Source organism: Bombus flavifrons, chromosome 4 (assembly GCF_040668555.2).
Source record: "Bombus flavifrons isolate JBK064 chromosome 4, iyBomFlav1_principal, whole genome shotgun sequence".
In the NCBI taxonomy this organism is placed as follows: domain Eukaryota; kingdom Metazoa; phylum Arthropoda; class Insecta; order Hymenoptera; family Apidae; genus Bombus; species Bombus flavifrons.
This window is the reverse complement of record NC_138445.1, coordinates 1,319,500-1,344,720: the sequence shown is the minus strand read 5'-3', so window position 1 is coordinate 1,344,720 and position 25,221 is coordinate 1,319,500. Positions and strand designations below refer to the sequence as shown.

The window sequence follows — 25,221 nt, the reverse complement described above, 5'->3', positions numbered from 1 at the left end:
AATTTCCAAGCAAAATTCCGGTTCTCGTGAAAGTTTGATAAAGTCCGATTCACGTAGCTTCTACACATTATTTCACAGCTTGGTCTTTAATGAATCAATGATAATAATACTGGAGCTGAAAAATAATTAAACATTTCGAAACACGCGTTTCAACGCTGGCACCACATCGCAAACTGAGAAGAATTGGTAATGCAGAGGTGAACTGCAACTGTTGCAAATTTCATGAAACCAAAGCGTCGATGCATCGCAACTTATTTCAACGTGTAGAGAGCACTTAATATCGTGTGATTAGAGCATTGCAGAAGAAAGGTACCAACTGTTAATTTTTTTAGCAACAATTGTCTTAATTCACTGACGTGTACGATAAAATAGATTGGAGCTAGAGATAAAGAATGAAATAATGATGAAATAAATTCTTACAGATACGTGTAAATTATGTTTATTTGGATTAGGGGAGAAGGTATGGTTTTACTGCATTCTTTATATCAACTGATTGGCTGGAAACTTAATTATCGATGGAATGGACTTTTATTAAGAAATAGTATACCTAGGTAGTGTGTGTTTAGAATTAAAGAAGATCAATTGACTGTAGATTTGCAAATTTACTGCTTCATCATTGCCACTATGTGCCTCTTAACCGATTAAACTTTAGAAAACTATTTCTGATTCGTTTCTTACGATTTGCAACTAAAATTTTCATTCTATGAATATTAATTTAGCCTTATGAATCCATGAAATCCTAATTAAACATGTAGATAAATAAATGAGTTACGAAGTAATCTTGACAGAAGTAGCTAAATTTTAAATTTAATGCTAAATGCTAATATGCACATTTTAACTACGTACAAAGATATTCTTTTACGAAATTGTTAATTACATTCTGTCGTATTTTATTTCAGGTAAGCTGCTGCTTAGTCTGTATCGAATTTGCTACATTACAACTATCAGGTGAGCTGTGTTAATTTTTTAACTCTCATATATAGAATTGATCGATGGACAATGAAATTTCTATTGCAAACGCGCATTACAATTGCAGTTTTCAATTTTAATAATCCGGACGATGCTCACCGATGAAAATCTTTTACTGTAGAAATACTAATCGTTAGGCTCCGGTTACATATGCATATTTTTGTAAATGTAAATTAAAAAGATATAATTTAAAGAAGTGGAATCTCGGTATTTAAAAAATTCTATCGCCTACTAAATATTACACAGAGTACTTTGTTCTCTCTATTTTATTGGACTGTCGCATAAATTCGTTCTGTCTTTATATTTGTTTCAATATAATACGTAATACGTATAATTATGGTAAAACCAGAACGAATTTTTTATTACAATCCAATATACAGGGAGGTGCAGTTTTCTCGCTCAAATGTCACTACATTGTGACGTCGTATAAACACACGTCATTGACAACATTGTTAAAGAGTTATCTCAAAAAATATACGAGATGAGACGTACTGCGGTACAAAGTATCAGAAATATTTACATGCGGCAGTGGTCAGAAGGTAACGTGACACCTCGACCACTCCAATCGTAACTTCGTTTCAAAATGTTCCTCACTGCTGTCAATACACGATTGACGGCGGCAATAAATTCAATTTATTACTCTTTAAAATTCTTTAACGATGCCTCCAATGACACATTTTTCCTATCTTGACCCGTAGAACGTACTGGAAATGTTTGACCATAGAAGACTGGAACGCCCTGTATACTTTTGCACGTAACATACATTCTATGCACCTTTAAGTTTCCTCACAAATGCATAAAAATCGGCATATTTATATGTCGGGTTTGTCGGGTCGGCGCTAGTTTTAGGGGCGCGTTGTGTATCTTCATTAGGACAAGCCATCGTAGTTGTTCAATGAGGTTTATATTTACAATTATGTGTACGAGTGTTGATTTAACAGGGTTTAACAATTTAACGTGTTTATTAGACACTCTTAAGTAAAGACAATGTTCTTAGGTTCAAACGAATCCACGGTCAACGGGATAACTCTTTGTACGATTGAATATGTTTTGTAACTCAAAGTAACGTTAGCTGTGAAGCACGGTATCTTTCAGACTGACTGACCCGACGTTGTGAGTAAACTCTCCAAGGAGATCACAAGAATAAAAGACTGACACGATCACATTTGTCAATTGCGTATTGACCGGGGTTATCAACAAAATTCCAGGCGCCGTTACTAGGCAGACCCGCGTAGAGCCGTCATTGCTCCTGCCCGGGGCTTGTTTGTTAATACAGCGTGTGTCCCTCGATATCGGTACTTCTACTGTTAAGTAAAAACGTTCATCCCGTGACCGTGGCTACGTTCGGCGACCAGTTGTGTCACCTCGACCCCAAGCCCACTGTCACAAACCTTGGGCAAACATAATCAGATCGTATCACAGAAACTATTTCTAAGTTCTATTATTTAATCACAGCTATAATGAATAGTTTAGACCAAAGTATTGGGAATCTTGGCAAAATTCTAAAAGAAAGGCCCATTGTCCCGACATAAATAAGAAAGAGCAGCGCACATAGCATGATTAAAGAATAGACATAGATACTGTAATATTTGACATTCCATCGGTATGACTTTATAATTATCCATAATCAACTGATGTCGTTTTACATGGTCTCGGGTTAATGACGGATTAAATGAATACAAGGACGTATAGCATATAATCGACTCTCGTTGATGCCATTAGCGAGTATCTATTGATTATACCGTCCAATGCAACGTTACTTTGTCGTAATTACATTAATCCCATCATCGATCAGTCATTTAATTACTGCGCCGTTTTAATTGGCGCATTCGCTCATTAGACTTCCTACTTGAAGTTGCGCTTGTGCAGACGTGTTTGCCGAGTTTTTTTCTCGAAACCACGCGCATAGCAGTTTAATGTACTGCATTGATTAATTAAACCATTTTAATACGTTCCATCGATGGCTTATTTCCATTATTTCTATCCCTCGTCGTAATCTCTTCATCATCGCGATGAATTTGTTACGTAATAGCAAGTAATACGTGTATATAGATACGTATTAAATTAGTCAGATAAACGATAAGATCAAATAAAGGGAAACAACATTTTCTATTAAAAATGTGGCAAATAATCTGCGATGTTTTCAAATTATCGATATCATCGTAGGTTCCGATCTTTTAGTTGCCAATGGTTTGGCTTCAATTTTAAGCGAGGTAATTGCAAAATTTCATGTAGAAATTCGTAGAAGAGCAATTTGCAAAACCATTGAAACCATTGATCGTTGTACACAGATTGTATTATCTTTGTAAACATGTCAGTCAACATTTTCCAGCATGTTAGAAAGGAAACAGTGACTTCCTTGCGTAAAGAAATAGTCTGTTCGTAATATCATTCTTCTATGACTTAAACTGTAATTAATTCTACCTAAAGTTGAAAGTTATAATGACAATATATTCTTGTTGCCCAGAGATTGCACGAAATAAATAAATTTAAAAAGGACGATGACTTTCTTATGTAAAGAAAAATTTTCTTCGTGATATTACTCTTCCATTAGGTTGTCCGAAAAGTTTCTTTCCTTTTAAGAGGAAATAACAGACGCACAGCGTTTCTTGTTTTATATTATTTTGTCGAATTACGTACGATTCATTTTCCACTGTTGAGATAAACACCGCGACATTTCACAAACTTGTGTTTGTACGAAGGTGCACTGTTGTAAAAAACACATTGGCGAAAGAAAGACACTTCCTGGACAACCTAATATTATATAAAACGTAATTAATTCTATTTAAAGATGAAAGTTATAATTGCAAGATATTCTGGTTGGTCGGAAAATGCAGGAAAAAGCTAGTTCCGTTCGCAAAGTAAAGAGTGCTTGAAAGTTTCGAGCGCAAGCGTACATACAATTATTTCACTATAAATTAACGATTGTTCACATTTAATTACGTTCGGTTTATCGATTTTGGAACCGTCACTCTCATTATCAACTTGCCGGGTTGCAGCGTAGGCGTTGGTCAAGTTTCTAAAGGCATAGTAGTTGGCGTAGTTTGCTGTGCAGGTTCTAATAGCGGTCAGAACTGTAGAAGTAGCCTGGTTTGGAACAGCACTAGAGCACTTGCTAATCGTAAGATAATTACGTTCGGTAACCTGGGCCCAAACAGTAATCTGATTCTCAGGGCGGGCCTCTTCGGTTAACTGTATCCTTCGCCGTAGCTTCCCGGCTCAATGTGTAGCTACAAAACTCGCGAAATTATGCAGCTCGAACGCGCAATGTGCTTCCCTTTGGCGCGAGTAGTTAACAGTTAAACCTAACCGTGAAAAGTTTTGCGAGCTGAAGCGATTAAAGATCACCTAACTGCATTCCATTTCCAGTCCGGTAACAGTCTTAGCATAAAAGAACAGGAAGAGCAGAAAGAGGATAAATAGCAACGATAAGAGTAACGATGGATGACTCACGCGCAAAGTGGTGAAATTAAATGTCATGGAAAAATGACTAAATATTCCTTTACCGTAGCCCTATCGCATAATACAACGATACTATTTTTAAGCAAATTTTCGGAAGTATAATTAACAAAATGAAACCTCGCTAGGATATTATTTTACCTCTTAAGTATAATAGAAAATGCTATACTTAGTTTAGTTTATTTTAGAATTTCGGATCAAAATCGGAAATTAGATTTTCTTCCTTTAAATCACTGTCATTGCTTTCACTTCTTTAAACAGGAAGACATTATTTTTCCTCTAGGTTGTTCTACATTTTGAAAATTAGTTTTTCGAAATAGTGTCTCCCTGCTCGCTAAATTCACGTTAAATTATTAGTAGACTGGGCAGTTTTACGCATTCGTGTGAAATTAAATTTAAAGCAGCAGAGATGTACGAAGTGCACATAATATGCAGACATATAAAAAATCTTTATACAGGTTTCATTCCTTCGATCGTGTTAATAAAAATGAGAAAAATAATCTCGGGCGAGATTAAAATCACGAAAACGTGGAAAACGGTACAAAGCTCTAACCACGTACAGAGTTAAAAATCGTTCTTTTCGATACTTTTAGGGTAATCGAAGGGGTCGCCGTTGACAGACATTTCGTCGATAAATCTGCGAAAACACTCGGAACTGCGTAATTTCGATACCGGGAGCAATTAATTAACCACCTATAACAATCAACCTGAGGGCTTATAATCAACGTTCCTTCCGCGCTCACCGGCGACCGTATTCGGAGACGACAAGCCACGGCCTTAATTAATTAGTCAATTAATTACACAATTTTACTCGACCGGATCGATCGATCAATCGATTAATTAGTGCCGCGTTGCGCCGTTTCCAGAGATTTTCTTCTTCAAGGATAAAGAAGGACATGCTGCGTGTCTATCCATCCCGACCCGTTAGTCTCGGTCGCCGTGATAGAAAAACGATCGCGCCGAACTGCAGGCAGGTCAGCATCACGAAGGCCAGCTGGCGACTGATAGTATGTAGGTAATTAGTCTAGGTTCCTAGAAGCTAGAGCGGGTCCGGGTGGACGTTGTGGCAACTTGCCCAACTATCTCGTCGTTGGAGCACGTATCCGTCGTTTCTGGCGTTTCTGTCGTTTCAACCGGTCTACGTAATCCCCGTGAGCCATCGTGCAAAGGTCTCGCTTCGTGCGCTGATCTGCCTTGTTATTGCGGTAGCAGGAGCCGATTAACGTCGGCCCCCCGTGTACACACGGTATTAGGTATCGCTTTTGTCAAAAGGTTGCGTCACACCGGTAAATGGAATTTACAGTGATTAAACGCACGCGTCCAGGAGAATGCAGAAGCTGTTCTTTGTTGCCGGTGAATGGCATGACGAGAACCAGTTACCAATCAAAGATAGCTAACTGCACTGTACCAACAAAGTGTCGATACCGCGACATAACTTGCACGGTTAATAGGAATTATCGTAACGTGTTCCACTTTGTTACTGAAATAAATCCTTTTCTGTTTAAACGAATTTCCGTTCCAACTACCGTTCAGTTGTCGTTGGCTAATGATTTAGCGATGCTTGGTCTTTTTGCGTAGGATTCTTTTAGGTGCTTCGTACGGGGGATGTTAATTTGCTGTAGAAAACGAGCCCAAGAAGGTTAATGTTCTTCAGGTATTCTATCCCTGTGTTTCCTAGAAACAATTTCGGGGATGTTGGGCGGTTCGCTGAGAACTTTAGGCCTGATTTTTTCGATCACTTTTGAAGTTGATCGATGGACGTCTGTAAATTTTCTGTTATGGTGACGGGCTAATTTCTTTTTCTTCTTTCCCCTCGCTTTTTTCAACCAAGACCATTCGGTAAATTGGTCTATTGGCGTGGGTTCATTTAGCTCAGCACGTAGACGTTTATCGCGTTAGAAAAACGTCAGTGTGAATTACGTTAGTTCAATTGTGCTGATTAAGCACCGTGTAGTTTGCAGAGATTTAATGCGTAGTCATAGAAGAAGGTCGGTCGAACGTTGCCAACGTCGTCGAATTTGTTTTTTCACACTCTACGAAGATATCCAGAAATAAATATAGGATCGTCGATGAAATATTCCAGTCACCTTGGGATGTCGTGAAAATATGATCGCTACAATTCTATTTTAGCCTATTTCCAGCATTACACGTGCTCTCTGAAACTTTCTTCTGAGAAGCTTTACTGCATAACTTTCTCCTGATAAGCTTTCTTATGCAACAACAAATGATACAGATATCTAGGCGAACCTATTTAATCGAACCACGCTGTATAGCGAAACTATGGTTTCTTCTGGTATGTCGTGTCTGGTGAATGTCGTTATATTTCGAGTGCAAATACTCGGAGGATTTTCTGGTCACTCGAGGCGCGACCACTATGGGGAACAGCAGCAATGAGCCATATAAGCAAAATAGAGACAATGCAAGCTAAAATTCTTAGAACAGTAGTAAACGCCCCATGGTACGTTAGAAACGAGGACATTCGGAAAGATCTGGCAATACCAACGGTCAAGGAGGAGATTAGCAGATGTGCAAGAAGGTACAGAGAAAGAATAACAACGCACCCGAACCGGCTGGCAGCGGAAACGATCAACACATCAAGCATAGAAAGAAGACTAAAAAGGAAACTGTTAGAATTTAATCTTGGAATTGAGATTAATAATCTGTGGAAGACACAATGTTTGTGTTGAAATAATATAATGTGATATTTATTAAACAATTATTACAGTGAATATAAGTAAGTGTTGTGGAATGTAGACAGTTGGCTAGTTATTCACGGACTGACTTGCTTAGTGACCCATGGCCCTTGAAAAGGTTTAGAACCCCGGTCTCTATGCAGTAATGAGTGTGACCTGTGTGGGTGTCTGTGTGGCGTCACATGTGCCACAGAACCTTCTAGTAGTTTCTCGACGTGCTCATCGAGAATGTTCCATCCATATCCTTACGCTTCTTCCGCTGAATTCTCGAAAGAGCATGCATGTGCTAGCCGGCGCGGTACATCTCACGAATGCACGCTAGTGGGGATATCGCTGGACAACGAAGGAAAGAATCCGTACGATCGATCACCTCATCTGTATGCGATTGATATCGTTGTATTCCAACAGAAACACCCAACAGATCTCATAAAGGACATAACTTAACAAACACGAGGATAGTACCCCGCTGGGGGTAGCCATCCACGTGATAATCAAACAGCCAAAAAATTCTACCAAATGTCCAAATTGGATAAATTGTGAATGTAAACAACTAAATAAAAAAAAAAAAAAACTCGAGGCGCGAAACGCGGCTCACACTTCGCAGTTGAGTTACGTTGCGGCGAAGAAAGCTCGTCGGAGGAATAAAAAGCAACTGGCCACGGTACACCCACTAACTGTTGGTAAAAACGTGTATTTGCGAAACCGAATCGGATTTGATCTTCCGTGAAGTGAGAGCAACGCAAGGGACACGGCCGATTCATCGTTTCTTTGCGAAAATCAATAGCAAGCGGTTTGATATTCATATTTGATCTTTCGAATTTGAAGTTTCAATTTCGTAATCTGAAATTCAATTTGCGAATTGCAGTGCCATCGTGTCGGAAATAGAAGATCATGATCGGATTCGAAGCCTGAAATTCAAGATTCGTTATCGACGATTCAGAATATAAACGGGCAACTCTAACTCCGTACGTTCGGCCATTCTTTAATAACAATTCCGAAAAGGAAATGGTTTTCTCTTAGAACTTAATCGACTTTTATTCGAAAATATCCGTAGAATTCTATTAGATGTAATCGTCGTCGATGGATTGTGGATGTTTATGCAAAATTCACGATTTTATAGAAACCTAAAGCAAATATTTGTTTTACCCGGTAAATGTTGTAACGAATACAGTGTATATTTTTGCATATTAAACAGCATTTTTCGCATTTCATTATCTTCGTGTTTTCCCTAATTGCACAAAAATTCAGTCTAATGGTCAATCGAAATATTTACTTTCGCAATATGTAGGCTGATGCACAAATGGAAAACATTTTGTAGATAATTTAGCTTCTTCGTGTAATAATCAACCAGACAGGATTTCAGGTAGCCTGTATTATGTCCTTGTGACTTCATTATTGTTCTGATAGCTGAAAAATAAAAGTCGTAAAATTTACTGTAGATCAAAATATATTAGGTTGTCCGAAAAGTTTCTTTCGTTTCATAAGTGAAATAATAGATAAACAACAATTTCTGCTCCATATTATTTCATCGATCCATTTCGTTATATTTCTATTATCATGTTTGTGCACAGTTCAATAAACTAATATAAAACAAAAAACATTGTGCGTCTGTTATTTCCTTATGAAACGAAAGAAACTTTCCGGACAACCTAATACTTCAGCTGTGTATACAGGCAACGTTAAGGCGTGCAGTATAAATATCGAGACAGTGTGGGCAGTGTAGGCAGAACACTTGAACATTTTCATTGAATATCCATAATTCGAAAACTAAGCTACGTAGCGCGTATTTTCATATGATGCTTTTTACTCGTTTCAATGTGTACATTCGCTTTCTAAAGTGTGGGCGTATGTTTATGAATCATTTTGTACGTAGATTTATTGGGTTGTAACACAGATGTTCGCCAAAAAAAAAAAAAAAATATTAAGTTTAATTAAACTTACTTTTGTTACAACCCTTAATTAATATAAATAAATTTTTAGCAAGTCGGCGGCTATGCGATAAAGTATCATAAACCCCAATTTTTTCGAATACTGAATGTATAAATGCCCATAATGTACGTACGTGTCTATTCTATTTTGCAATTTAGGTTCTCACCTATTGCAATTTGTTAGTTGCACGCTTTAGCGCTGCATGATTTATACTTTTATTTATTATTTATTTGTTAGTCTTTGTTACTCGCATTCATCGTTAATAAACATTAAATTGAACCTTTCTTTTCCACCTGTTTACTTTTTAGCGTTTACTGTCACTGAATTTGTGTTTATATAGTTAACTTCAGATTTAGTTTTAGTATGTTATTAAAAGTATTTAGAATTGCTTGCAACACTTTTCTCAAATCATATTTTACCTTTTTAAATATCTATGTGGCCACTTACTCGCGAACTAAATAAATTTCTAAATAAAAATTACAAAATTAAACGTGAGTTCTAACATTGGTTTAGCTTTACTTTTAATATGAAATTAAAAGCACTTAGAATCGTTCGCAACAATCGCTTTTCAAATGATATTTTCATCTTCTCAAACAGTCCTTTTTCCATACATTGAAGTTTAAACAAGATCAAAGATACGGGCCGAATTATAAAGCATCGTTGCACAGTTTGCTTATTTTCCAAGTCTCTATGCATGTTGAGAAACCATTAAATTAAAATTTAAGAATCGTTTCATGCAGAATGTAACGAGGTTTATGTCCTGCGAACGGTAATTTAGAAAGTTTGTTCTCCGGCAGCAATAAAATCTCTTTGGCTTTTATTTCGCGAAGCACATTATACGGGCTACTGTTTACTTTACTGCTGGGATTTCGGCAACAACTTAGCAATACGATTTCCCAGCGTTAACCTACTTGCAACGCTATATTCATCGGACAGCCTCGGGTGTGAAACGCTGCTGCGTTATCTTACGCAATGGAGAACAATGCGGAACAAAAGGGCCTTTTTTTGAACTTGGCGAGGATAATAGATCTCATCGCTTGCTTCGTTCTTTTTCTCGACAAACTTCTTGCATGGACATAACAGTTTAATTCTATTCATCTTTGATTAAAACTAGTCTGGTAAATTGAAGTTACACCGCGCAAAGTATGATAGGCGAGAGGTCAAAGTTTCTCGTTAAATCCCTCTATTAAAAGCACAATCTGTCAGAGTGTTAATATCGATTTCAGCATTCCCTTTTTTTAGCCACTTCTATTTTTTTTTTTTTTTACTTTCTCAAATAAATTTTAATTAAAGTCATGTACAGTATCCGCGAAACGTTTCATTTCCGCGATGTCAAATATTTGGGGTCGTGAGAAATTGCTACTACGAAATAATACGAATTGGATTATCGTTACTATGAAAATGCTACAATAAACGCGACAGTTTAAGTACACGTTTGAAAATGTATTGTTACAAATTATATTTGCATCAAGAGGTGGAAAGAAGAATGTAAACTGCAGTATGTAATTCACATTTCGGGAATAAAAGTTTGCAAATGCAAAGGAATATGAAAAATCGGACGATGCAGAATAGAAATTGCTAGAAATTATTACCTTTTTATTCGGAAATTCCTGCTTAGTAGCAATATTTGTAAAAGAGGTCAAGAGAGAAATGGAGAGATCAATGATCGTCTCTCGAATGAAAACAATTATTATCGAAAAAAAATTCGATTAACGTGTGTCAGGTTTAATCCTGACAATCAAGATTCTACTATATTGAAGATTACGCACGATAAAACCTCGTTTGTACGAACCTGTCAGACAGTAAGCAGTTGGTGTGATTGAAATTCACTGATTCATCTCATCGCTCAAGATTTTTCGTTCAAGTAATGGAGGTTTAGCCAAGTGGAATCAATCGGCAGGAGTTCATTTAATTGCGCACTAACTACAATTTCGTTGCAATGTACCAAGTTCTACTGTGTTACGTTTGGTCATTTAGGAGAGTACTAAAAACAATAAAGGTATGTGAGACACGAGGGGAACAAGAAAAATGAAAAATAACGCTTCTCCGTTCGTTACTTCTGTTCTTGGTAGATCTACCGCAAAAAGCGATACCAATTAAAGAAAGGAAAGCAATTTAATTCTTGAAAGCAAAATAATTGACATGGTACTTTAACCATATCCGCTTTGTACTTGATACGACGTTAAATCTACGCCTATGTAAGAAAGAAAAGTAGATTTCATTGTTTTTCATTAAGCGAGTTATGAAGAATACGATGTGAAAAAAAGCATGACAGTTAATCATATTCAGATTCGGACAGGACACTGTTTGTATTTGTGGTTTGTGTAAGAGGAGATTATTGTAGAGTGAATTTTGAACGAAAAATTGTCTCATTTTCACGTCACATTAATATTCGGATATTCAATTACGTTCTGCGATGTAGCAGTTCTTAGAAACAGTTCAAACTGCGAATAGATTTACTTCGTATAATTAGTTCGTGTAATTAACGCCTGGAAGAATTTAACGTCAATATTTTTTAACGTACCAAGAAATTTAAAATAGAGAGGAAAATGTAATGGTTTTGTTGAAAGACGAGTTGGAATTTATCGTAGAGAAAAGTTTGTAAGTTGTCACGAAACTGCACAATTGTTAGTGTCGAGTATTAATTGTAGCTGATATTATTAGAAGATATAAAGACGAAGATATTACAAAGCACGTGAACACAGGATAGAAAACTCGGGTTTACTCAGAAGACTCAAGGGAAAGAAACGTTTATCTAATCCGCTGACATGTGCTAATTGACACATGGTTTCATACTGACACGACAGTAACTTTTACCTTGGCGATTATCGATAAATGTATCAAAAACCGCGCGTTGTCTTTAACGTAAAATACTAAATACCATAAAGTAAAATAAACCTAAGTAATTCTAAATGCAGTAGAGCCTGTCTTATCCGAACTAACAGAGAGACATTGCATTTGCTTAAACACGTATTAAGATTAATTGATAGTTTCGTTAAATGTTTATGCATCTCATATCTTTTTGCTACATATTTCTTTCAACGTAAGCAATTCCATAGAGTTACTAAATATTCGTCCATTATAGGACGTAGAATTATATTGCACATTAATTTCTCAATTTTAATTCAGTTTTGTAAAATCACAGCATCTTCTGCCATTTTTCTCTTTAACACGTTGACTGCCACGCGTGTTTTTAAAGAAATCTCCGTCAGGCCACGCGTACAGCAGTACCAAGCGTTCTCTGCTATTTATATTATTTATTTATGCTATGATATTTTAGTAATGCGAGTCGCTCAAGTGGTGGTCTCAAGAATGATCTTTCGCTTCATTTATTCGCAACATTAAAACCACTAGCTGTTGTTGAATATAACGAAGGAAAGTGTGGTATAGATTATTCCGACCAAATGATTTCTTATGCCACCACAATTAGAAAAGGAATCGAATGGTACAGAAAACTTGGCGTTCAATTCTTTCTGGGAATTTCTGTTGTAAACGCTTCGACGGTTTACAAAATCGCAACAAGGAAAAATATAAATATTAGAATATTTAGACAATTATTAGTTGGAAAATTATTAGAGTTGTCTGAAAACACAAAAAATCCTTGTCTTCGACGGAGTCAGCATAATATCACCGTTCGGAAAAATGATTCCGGAAGAAGCATTAGACGCGCATGCAAACTATGTTATGCGAATAAAAGACGTCGAATAGACCGAACAAAGGCAGAAAAGAATTTAAAGAAAACAACAACTTATTGTCCAAATTGTCCCGACCAATCTCGCCTATGTATAGAATGCTTTAAAGTTTTACATTCTAAATAATTTTTTTAATAAACCATTTTCGTATTTTTATTTTATAACAATTCAACAGTTTTATTATTATGGAATATCTTTTCAAATACCTACGACGATCCTTCGCAAGTCGTCAAATAAGCGACACCCGAATATGGGTACGTGACCTGACCAGAAACTTTGCTGACACCCGGATACGGGTGTCGTGATGGTCAACGTGTTAATCTTTTTCCTGTTACTTCGCACTTTTGAAAATGAATTCTTTGTATACTTGGAACCATCAAAGCCCTTTTTTGAGTACCGCAAATGCTTCGTTACCACTTTCGTTTGTTGTTTCCATTTGTATAAAATCGTCGTTATTTTCGTCTCGCGACGAAGCCATTTCATTACGTCGGTGTATTTAAGGTTTGTCTACCGAGAAATCTACGTGCTTCGGATAATTTTCAATATCGTGTTTTTGTTTTTCAATGTCTGCGATCCTGACGTTTCCAACGCCATGTACTTCTGCTTCTGATTCTGTACCTGCGTCGCCTTCGCGTCTTTTAATTACATCGTATTTTCGTATCTGTTCTAATTTTTAGAATTCAGATTCAATTCTTAGAATTACAATTCACTAAATCGACCAAAGTGATACATAGATTCTATACGATCGCTAATAAAAAATTCATAAATTTGGATAATAAAGCGTTCTGATGTTTGGCTATTCGAGTAGCGAGTGCTCGGAAAAGGCTCTGTTGTGCTGATATTTGCCTGCATATTTCTTGCGACAGTTCTCGATGCCGGCTGCAGACGCCGAAAGCAGTCATTCTACAAACGTAAACTCGCTCGCCACCTATCTCTCATTCGCTCGCTGTTTTTATCTCGTTTAACAGTATTTTCTGTGTAGAGTAGAGCGCTCTGTGATCGTGTATAAGGCAGATGCACATGCTCTGGTTCGAGTACTGTGTAATCGAGCACAGCCATCGACTGAACCTGGCACGTAGCACACCTATGTACAAAGTAGCACGTGCGAGAGTCCCGATTTGGTGAAAAGCACTTGAACGCCTTTTGTTGCGAGCCGACAGCAGTCTGTAGCATCGTGGCCGCGATCATCGATAAGCATGACACGAGGAAATTCATTTCCATCGGAATTATTCTCAAGTAATCGCCGATTGTCTTCGGTTTAGACTCGTAATCAAACATCTGATTTACAGTGCTAAAACAATTCCAAGCTTCGCAAAAATATTTCGACATATCGACATTTTTACGTTTGCCTTATATCAAACATTTTGAAAGAAGGATGTCAGAAAATGGTCGTTTCTGGACCTGCTTGGGAAAGAAGAATTCTTGCGGGTTCAAGAACATCTCTCGAGGAAGAGAAAATGTTAGCATTTACCCGAAATGCGACGAGAAAGTTGAAAATCATTTTCTTCAAATTCTGACCCACATACAGAATTTAATTATTCACCTACATCGACGTAATAATTCCTCGGAGAATCTGCTGATAAATCAATGGAAGCTTGAAATCCAGTAAATCTGAAGTACCGCCAGATTGTTGCTACGTGAGAACAATAGCTAACAATATTCTCGCCGAGTTTCATTAGGGTTATGCATATACAACTGTCGTGATTGTATTGGCGATATTTGAAACCAATCCGGAAATGTATGTAGAAATTGCAAGATATTTATTGTGAACATATATATGTAATTAAAGATTGCCATACAACGTGAATAGTTAGCCATCTTGAGCTTATAATAAACGTTTAAATATGGCTCTATCAAATATTCAGCTTTAGAACTGCAGCGAGTAATTCACTGCTCAAGTACTCTTTTGTCATCTCTGCAAAATGTGTACATCACTGCTCGTACTAAATGTCTTGTAATGAGATAGGAATAACTTAGGCTGAGTAGCATAGATTGAGTCACGTTTATCTCAAAGGAGTATAACAAGTACTGTTGCTTGTGTATAAAATTTATTTAACCATAGCTAGTTGAATTTCATAATAGTGTTAGTGGAATTTCAAAATGTTTTCAAAATCAGAGTATTCGTCTAATTTTCAACAGACTTTCTTGTATTTCAGATCCAGATGATGAAATCCAGAATTCGTATACATAGGAACTATATTGTTGATTCACAGAGTGTTGTACTACTTCAAAAAGAATGATTCCTTTGATCCCTGTTTTCTCTCGAACCGGTTGCCGAACTGATTTGAAAATCTAATGTCCCTGTTATCTTTCCCAGAAGAATTGCGATTGCAGACGGAGTCTTAGATATGTCGCTTTCCGCTTCCATATTATTACCAGCTGACATTAGCAAGTTTCGCTACGTGGAATAAATAAATATGCGAGTATTTGCTTTTAGCTATGGCATACAGTGACGGATAGGAGAAAGTTGAAAATCGATACTTGTGTAGAGATAAAAAAGAAAAATTGTTCGTGGGTAAAAAATGAGTGCAAGTAAAATTTGTGTTAAACATTTCGTCCGTACTAAATATTCGTCCATTATAGGACGTAAAATTATATTGTGCATTAATTTCTCAATTTTAATTCAGTTTTGTAAAATCACAGCATCTTTTGTCATTTTTCTCTTTAAACTATCTTTTTCCTGTTACTTCGCACTTTGAAAAATGAAGTCCAACTTAATAAACTCAGTTTACGGACGTACATATGTGTAAAAAGAGAAGAAGACTGATTTCTAAAGTTGTTACGTTGTATGCTATCGATTTTGTGATTTAATATGTATTAATGCGGTGCGCAATGATGCAGATATATTAATAATGATTACGTTATTTATGTACCTATATTACCATTCAAAAGTAGGTGTATACTAATTTCTGGTAGAATATAATTTAGTTACAAAGTTAGACTGAACTAAACATCTGCGAAACTCTACTGGATATATCCTAATAACCTTAAATGCAATATTAAAAGCATATAGATTTTCTGTGAAATAGAAGATAGAATGTAGAAAATAGAAAATAGGAAATATAGAAAGCTGTAGATTTTCTAGAGAAAGATACTGATTTCTACAACCATCGTTATAGATACGCACTATCCCACTGATGATTCTCACCATGGGCCTCTAATAATCTCAAAAGCTGAATGTCACCTGAAACACACAATAAAAAGAAAGAAAGAAGAAAAGACAAAAATTCATTGTTTTAATAAAGGGAAAAGTGTCTAGGAAATTCTATATTTAGAGCAACAAGGATGAAATGGTAATAAAGACACTTGATAATTTTAAAGTCTAGCCCAGTTATTAAATGCAATATTAAACTAACCTTAAGTGCAATATTAGAGGCATATAGATTTTCTGTGAAATAGAAGATAGAAAGTAGAAAATAGAAAATAGGAAATATAGAAAGCTGTAGATTTTCTAGAGAAAGATACTGATTTCTACAACCATCGTTATAGATACGCACTATCCCACTGATGATTCTCACCATGGGCCTCTAATAATCTCAAAAGCTGAGTGTCACCTGAAACACACAATGAAAAGAAATAAAGAATAAAAGACAAAAATCCGTTGTTTAAATGAAGGGAAAAATGTCTAGGAAATTCTATATTTAGAGCAACAAGGATGAGATGGTAATAAAGACACATGGTAATTTCAAAGTCTAGCCTAGCTATTGCTACTAACTCTTTAGCAGAAGTAGTAGGTAATGATTAAGAGCGACGCAATTAGAAGCACGTATAATTATTCCAACCGAGCCACTCGCCGGAGCGTAAGAGATAATTAAGACGTCGGTGTTCTGATAGATTCCATCGCACACGTGAGAGTGTCTACGGAGTTACTAAAGAGTGCTCAATGCACACTGATTATATATACGGGCACGAAGGAAGAGCGTAATCGTTGATTCTTTGCTACGGAGGAAGTGGTCGCTTGTCCGGACTGTGGACAACGTGGCACCCATGTGTCCTTACGCGTCGCGATCTTTCCAGTCAGACAATGAACCTACTCTTCATTCTGTCGATCCACGTGCCTACTACAACAGGTAAATACACTGCAGAGCGGCCAGGCCCATTATCCTCTTCCTAGTCTCACCGTAGCTTCAATTCTTGCGGCTTATCGAGAGAAGAAAATGCTGGCAAGAGAAGATTCAGGAAAGAAAGAGGAAGGCGAGTGTATATGTGCGTGTGTGTGTGTGTGTGAGAGAGAGAGAGAGAGAGAATTGCATAAAGGGAAGAACGATGATCCGTTTCCAATAGATATTATGCCATCGCGTCTAGCCTTCTTCTTTCTATCTTTCTCGTTCTATTTTTTCATCTTCCCCTTGTACTCTGATCATCGATATTTTCCGCTAACAATGCCGACAATGACTCGCATCATGGAACGTGGCGTCGCTCGTCGTTTTCTTTTCATTGTCGAAAAGGATCCTTTGAAAGGAAAGCAGCCGCGCTTCAGCTACAATAGGGTTGTTGACCTTTCGTCTTTATTCCTGACCGTTACCCGAACGATCACATTTTAACTTCGATGATTCGTACCGTGAATTTCATCATCGCTGTCCGTGTCTCTGCTCATTTTGATCGTTAATTCTTCAAATGCGAGAAAACGACCGAATGCGATTGACGAGTCTGGGTCTATAGCAGGTTTTGGATAAAGTTGTGCTAACAGTAAGCTGCGATTATGCAGCTGTTGTTCTAGCATACATAGGTGGCATACAGACAGTGATGTAATGTCGAATACAAGAAGCAGAGCTAGGTATTTGGTATTTGTGCTACAGGGTGGCTTAAAAACTGCCGTTCCCAAAGTGTGCTAAATGTGCTTTAGACTGAGTAGACTCGTCCGAGGTTTCTATTCAACTGTTCGAACGATAATGCAATCAGTTTGATGAGAATACAATTCGTTCGATGATTCATTATACCTGCAACTACTGCAAAAATTATCAAGCGCGAGGAAATCGATTAGTTGACCTCAATTGCCAATATCCAATGATATGTATCATCGGTCGGTGATCAAGAATTTGTCGCAAAAATAAAATTAGACGATGTGAAGTTATTAGGAAAATATATATGGAAATTAATATTGATCTTGGTTTTAAGTTACTACAAAGCTCAATATGATCTTGATCTCAAAGTATTAGAAAAACATGTGGGAAAATTAATATTCATATTGATTTCAAGTTAGAAAAGATTTAGTAGGCCATAGTTAAGCTTACTAACTTTTAGAAATCTTTTTCGAAGAAGATATTAACTTGAAATGTATTTGAAACGTTCTTCTCAATTATAGTATTTCTCTGGTCGAGAGAACAAATACGTAAATCAAATTGCAGCCAAAATTTCCTTTGAAAATTATTTTCTATGTACCGCATTGAAATTCAATTTGTAAGAGATTTCGGTCGAGTAAAAATCAATGCATATTGCATAGTTTAAAAAGTGATACGAAGATATAGATATTCGATGTGAAAACATTTAGAATTTCGTTATCTTATCTTAAATGGAATATTGATTAGGAAATGTGTATGTAGTTTCAATATATTTATCTCTGTATGAATATTTCTCTATAATTAAAAAGTTAGACTAAAATTTGTACGTTAATGTTCGCGAGTCATCTGCAGACGTATTAATTGAACTAATTAGTCCGAGCAAATGTAATTTGTATGTTTCCATTAATTGCGTAATTTGGATACTCTGAATCTTTCAAACACTTTATACTTCGAAATGATATTATTATACACGTGCTAGATATTTTTGACGTGAAGCGTTAAATTGAGAAAACAGAATTTGATAAATGTTACTTTTATCAGATTTTTCAATATTAATTTAAAAACTACATCTGAAATCTACTAGATATTTTTTTTCCATCAAAACGTTTGCAGATTGTTATCGAAAATTTGTTGTTTTAAATGCCTGTGCAGTGGATACAAAAAGTATTTGCATACAATTATTTTCATTAAAGCACTTGAATATTAATTTAGTTAGGTCTAAGCGCATATATTAAATTTCATATAGTTAAACAATTTTATATATCTAGAAGAATTTACTGTTACAAGAAATAGTCTATTCGAATATCTGAAAAGAATGGGTTTCAGATATGTGTGAAAACCAAGATATGGACAAAAGTTTTTAACATAATGTCGTATGTCGAGATACGTGTATAAGAGAACTTTCGTACATTATAATACGACCTTTTCGAATAGCAACCGATACTCAAGCGTAACAATGGACGATGAAGATCTATCGTGAGAGCCATTATGAAGTTCTTACCATGCCATTCTCTATTTCTGTTCGCTATGAATACATCTTATAGAGCCTGGCAAAAATCGAATCTCATTGAACACTGGCAAAAAAAAGGTCCTATTGTGAAACGTTACGAATTCATGGCCAAGAAGAATAGCTTGACACATATCGTGAAAGCAATTTTTTGTCGACTAACGAGTCGAATATAACGGCTTTATTTTCTCGAAAAAAAAAGTTGCCAACGTGTGTTCGTATAAGGGAAAATCTTCATCGAAATGTTGCACTAGAACGTACAGTGGCTGACGAAAGTATTCGCATGTTTGCCACAAAATGGTTTCGCGAATGTATTACGTGCATTATAAGAAACCTTTTCAAATTGCGCCAGCATTGTAATGAGGAGACACGTCGCGATTATTAGACTGCGGATTTTTATGCATTTTTATGTTTCCATGGACGTCACAGAGGAGATGAAATTTAAATGAAAATTTGTTTCATCCACCAAATATTACAATAAACATTCCATTTTGAATATTTTACACATCGTTACATATTATTATATGTATTGTGTACATTTCTGTACCTTTAATTTCCTCGTAAATGCATAAAAATTCAGCGACTAGTGATTATATAATTAAAGTGATATCGTAAAATTTGAAACCAGTGCGAAAATATATATACATACATAGAAGTCACCAGACATTTATTGCGAACGTACACTTGGTGAAAGATTAATATAACATGCATACTAGTCTAAAATGTACCATATTAATGTTAAAGATGTAGTGCAGCGTGTCTCAGCTAAATGAAACCATCCAAATATCTACCTTTTCTACGATTGTATGAAAAATCTTCTCAGAAGAAAGTTAAATCGCTAGGCACTGGGAAAAAGTTTGTGTGGATTTTTAGAAGAAAATTCAAATACTCTGCTCTTTCGTGGAACGTAATTTTATTCATCGGGGAAATCGCCATTTAATTCTGCAACTGAACACCTGTTTCGCGGCTCCTCATCTGCATATATGACTTAAGCCACTGTCATAATCACCACCACATATGACATGAAACTGTGATAGGAATCTCATATCGAAGAATGGAGAAGTACGAAGAAGTACAATAGAATCGAAGGAAGTAGAAAATATGTAATTCGATTAACTTCTGGATGAATATAAACTGCCATGCGTGTCTATGTGTGAACGTAAGGAGCGAGGCTAACGCGTTTAGTTTGCCCAGAAACTCATATGTTGACATATTAAAACTTCCCTCCTGAGGGAACACATGACGTCATATTACCCCCTCTGCTACTCCACTTTCCTCGTCGTGTCTATAGATCGCTGTAGACAAATGTTGGTGGGGACGGACAAATAACCTCGCCGTTGGCGACGCGACGCGATAAGATGCAAGAGGGGGAAATCACGTGACGGGATGTAAGAGAGGTGGGGACAGAGTGGCAGAGTGGGAGAACGCGAGTGAATTTTTGCTTGCAGCGCTAGCTGACGTGCACACTCTCTCGCGCTTTGGCGCGCTATGCTTTTGCCAACGATTGTACTCGGAGAAATACCTTAACAGTGTGCATCGCTTCTGGCGCGAAGAAGCGCGCGCGCGCGCACCTTCCCTATTATGCAAACCCGTTCTACACGTGTCACTGGTATCGCATCACACGTCATTACCCTTCTTGCCCCTTTCGTGCACCCTTCCGTGCCCCTTTTATACGGCTCGTTATCTACGGTTCGACAAACTTGAAATCGCTGCACCTGCAACGTTAATGGTTTTAACATTGCTGGTAAAACGTTGGACGCGCGTTGCTGCAAATGATGCGCCGAATATTAACGGGCGAACGTGTACACGAACTACCCTCTGCTGGCTTTTCTTCTCTTCTCTCTGGCTGTCTGCCCTCGTCTGGTTTCGCCTCGTCTCTTGCCGTGAACGAACAAAATTGACGAAACGCTTTCAGAGATACCGACGCCTTTGATTCATGGCTATTCGCCACATAATACTATGTGGGCTATGTAGAGACAGGATATGATGTATGGATGGGACACAGGGCGATGGCGCGGAGCGGCGAGAGTGTAGTAATGGTTTTTGGTGTGTGTATATGAAAACATGACGTTGACGAAACGCTTCATCGAGGGTGCGTTGGTTTTCGGTGTATCGCTTTTGTTGACGCGAATCCCTGCCACGGATACGCGCGTTATTTCCCTGGGAATGACGTGAACTTTCACGAACAAATTGAATTGTTTCTGGGAAATTGTCCTTTTTTTCTCTCGATTCGTCCCGCGTGGATTTCGACCGGGACACACCGAGGCTCGTTGATAGCCTGCATGTCGAATATCTATCGAAAGTTAGACACGCGTTGCGCTTTGAGTACTACTTCACAATAGTGTTCGACGATGGTAATACTGTATCGATGGTTGTTCGAAAGTTTTTAGTTCAGTGTTTGATAGATGAACAGACAGATAAAACGTTGTTACAGATAAAATTATATTTAGTAATTTGGGAACAGGAAGAAGTAGCAAATATGTATATAAAAGTATGAATAAAATAAAGTAGTAACAAATGTGGAGAAAAAAAGGTGATTGATTAATATGAATCTTGTATTTTTTGTAGAACAGTATCGATAATTTTTGACAACCTTCTCATCTACTAAAAATTAATTAAAATAAGCTCCATGTATAAAACATTAAATGTTGAAATAAAATAATAATACATTGGAATTTAGTTTATTCTTTACGTACAAAAGAAGCCATCGAGAAGTACTTATGTATTAGTTCAAATAATAAGTTCATATTAAAGTTAAAGCAGCGTTATTACTTTTACATAAAATTTATCTAATTAACAATGAGTGTACTCTTCTATTATTTCTATTACAAAAGAAGCCATCGAGAAGTACTTATGTATTAGTTCAAATAATAAGTTCATATTAAAGTTAAAGCAGCGTTATTACTTTTACATAAAATTTATCTAATTAACAATGAGTGTACTCTTCTATTATTTCTATTATAAAAGAAGCCATCGAGAAGTACTTATGTATTAGTTCAAATAATAAGTTCATATTAAAGTTAAAGCAGCGTTATTACTTTTACATAAAATTTATCTAATTAACAATGAGTGTACTCTTCTATTATTTCTATTATAAAAGAAGCCATCGAGAAGTACTTATGTATTAGTTCAAATAATAAGTTCATATTAAAGTTAAAGCAGCGTTATTACTTTTACATAAAATTTATCTAATTAACAATGAGTGTACTCTTCTATTATTTCTATTACAAAAGAAGCCATCGAGAAGTACTTATGTATTAGTTCAAATTAGATTCGTTTACTTCAGCGGTTTAAAATTTCATTGAAAAATCCTAACGTGTGTTTTTAAATTCTGTAATAAAATGTCGCGACTTCGAAGATTCGAATTTCGTTACCTTAGTCCTCTTTTTTTCAAATATTTTTTATTCTCCTGCATCTATAGTTTCCAAATGATAATAAAAGACGGAGAGACGCATAATTTACAGAAACACGTAACAAATAAGAAAAAGAGCAGATGAAACTCTTCGTTTAATCTGTTCGGCACACATACATGAATAGCGTGGAGACGAGTGCAACTGTGTTGAAGGTGTTCTATATTTCTAGTAAATCTGACTTCGAGAAAAGCTGAAATTATTGTGAAGTTCAGCGAGATAGCGAATCGTGCTTAGTCCTCGCTATGTAAATCATTTTTCTGCATATAGTAGGTTTTGAAACATTCGGAAAAATATGCTTTTAATCCTAAGCTTGAAGATATGTTTACATCCCTCGAACGTGTCCAACTGCAGGCGAAATTAATACGTTCTGTATATTTTTCTACAGATTTGTTTCGTATATTAATTTTATATTTTTTCAAAATCACTGGTTTTAATTAAGTCTTTCAGTTTTCGTAATTCTGTGCACGTAGATTTTTTTTTAGTAAAAAAAAAAAAAGAAATACAGGCTATTCGAGTTGTTATACATTACTAAAACTTGCTTAATATAGCAAGCGATACTAATGCATGAAATATCCTTTCGTATTGTATATTTTGTATAATCGCATTGTATAAAGTTTGAGTTATATTATGCATCAAACTAGTATAATTTTTAAATTTCCGTTGTACTTTGTACCGCAGCAATTAATTATTGGACCGCAGATTTTTATGTATTTATACAAAATATCTAAAAATATTTATTTTAACATTCATATGAAAAATTATATAAAATGGCCAAAGTAAAGTAATTATTATAATATTTTGTAGGTGGGACTAGTCTCTGGTTGCGTTTCATTTCTTCGAATATGTTGAGAAAAGAACGAATGTGAATCTGAATTTTTTAATTTAGAAAATATGTATATCTTAAAATAAAAAGAAAAAAGCATAACCAAAATGCATCTCGTAAACTGCATAACTGAAGATTAAATCGTACGTGAGTAAAAGTTGCATATGTATAACGCGTATTTCTCTTCTTAAAAGGAAAAAAAATGAAAAGAACATTGAGAAAAATTAGGTTGATATGTCATTGCATGGTGGGATCAATACGACTACATTTGCATCAGTGAGCTCATTGGACATCTATAGAAAGCAATCAGTTCAGTGGAGCAATACTTAAGATTTAAGAGCCACTCGTGAAACAAATCTTGCTTGCCGATTTCCTCGCTTTCCCTCATATACTGTCGCCGTAATTAAGTTTGCACGTTATCGATATTTTCGTGGAACTTTTAATCCGGCAAATTGATGTTTCATTCGTCTCGGTAATAAAAGACATTCGCATTTTTATCCACGGCACAATTTAACCGACTAAACGCAAGTGCTTCCATTAAAAAATCGCGTTTCCGCATTTGGCATTATCCTCGACCCATTTTTTGTCGAAACAAAGCAGAAATTCGCGATACGTAGAATGTAGAATCGGCAGAAGGAGAACGTTCGTACAGTATTTATTTACTTTTATTCAATTCCATTTCGATAGTATTTATCGCTCGTTTATGTTTTTCTACGGCATTATTTACTTTTATTGAATTTTATTTCTAACTTAATTGGTCTATTTTAAACTATTTTAAATGTATAAACTGAAAACGTCACGGTAATTCTATTTCTGCACTGTACGAACCTCCTGTGCGTATACAGTACATAGCGTATGGAATTTCAAAACTATCAAACTGTCAGAGCAAGTCTGGTATATCTCGAGGGAAGAAATACGATTTCGTCAATCTCGTATACGTCGGTATTTACTGTACGTGCTGTCAGTCACGAGAATCTATGTACGTACACCTATCGAATTCTGTGTATGTATCCGATTTACCGAAGAAACTAAAAATGCATTTCATCGGGAAATTATTTATACTTAGCTGTCAACGCAATCTTCCAGCTCCTTGGATTAATACTAACATTACCAGGCCCGGTCAAATGACCGGTTTCAAAATTTAATTTGAAATTATGCATTCATAGTTATTTCTTTTGTTGATCTAACTTTATGTAAATTCTTATATTATTTGATTAATCAATTTCTTAATTTTTGTTAATATAAAAATTTACATAAAGTTAGATGAACGAAAGAAATAACGACGAATGTACGAACGTTGAGAGCGTTTCTCGGCATATTTCCTTGGTGATATGATACTCAAATCTTGCTGCATATGCCTGTAAATAACCAGTGTTGTATCGCGATAATTCGTTGAGATGCGAAAAAGTTGAAATGGAAATTTCTCGAGAACGCTCTTTATCGATTTAATAATCGACGTCAAGGAGATAGGACATTATTGACACAAGATATTAACACTAGAACTACCGATAGTTAACACGAAGTTATTTCTACCAAAACCAATCAAAACTACTGGTCTTTAAAAAATATGTAATAATAGAATATTTTTATATTTATTGATTTATTACTTTCTTACAGAAGAACTTCCATGTTATGTGGTACATTTTTGCTATTATTAATCCATGATCCCTAAAAGAGGATTGACACATTTATAAAATTGTAGAACCAGTCAATTTGACCGGTGTGGTAGTTCTAGTATTATTACAATATCGATATATGTATCTGCAAGATATTATAATATGATATCGAACCTACTATTATTCTGATTTTATGCAAATATAGCAGGGCATGTAATTTTTCTAATATTGTATTTTATACGCATATTTTATTTGTTCTTAATAGCCTCTTATAAGCCTTTCGGCTTTGGATGGCTTCCAGTTATATCTCCATTTACGATATCTCATCTTATCTCACCT

General features: G+C 36.0%; 1 protein-coding gene across 3 annotated transcripts in view; it reads left to right on the top strand.

Moving 5' to 3' along the window:
* LOC138179191 (CCR4-NOT transcription complex subunit 6-like) overlaps window positions 1–25,221 on the top strand; it is an 828,627-nt gene that overhangs the window by 560,515 nt on the left and 242,891 nt on the right. For all 3 annotated transcript variants that reach the window (XM_069111736.1, XM_069111735.1, XM_069111737.1), the window contains exon 6: window positions 900–948. In XM_069111736.1, coding sequence (XP_068967837.1) covers window positions 900–948 — 49 coding nt within the window. The remainder of the gene's footprint in view (window positions 1–899; window positions 949–25,221) is intronic.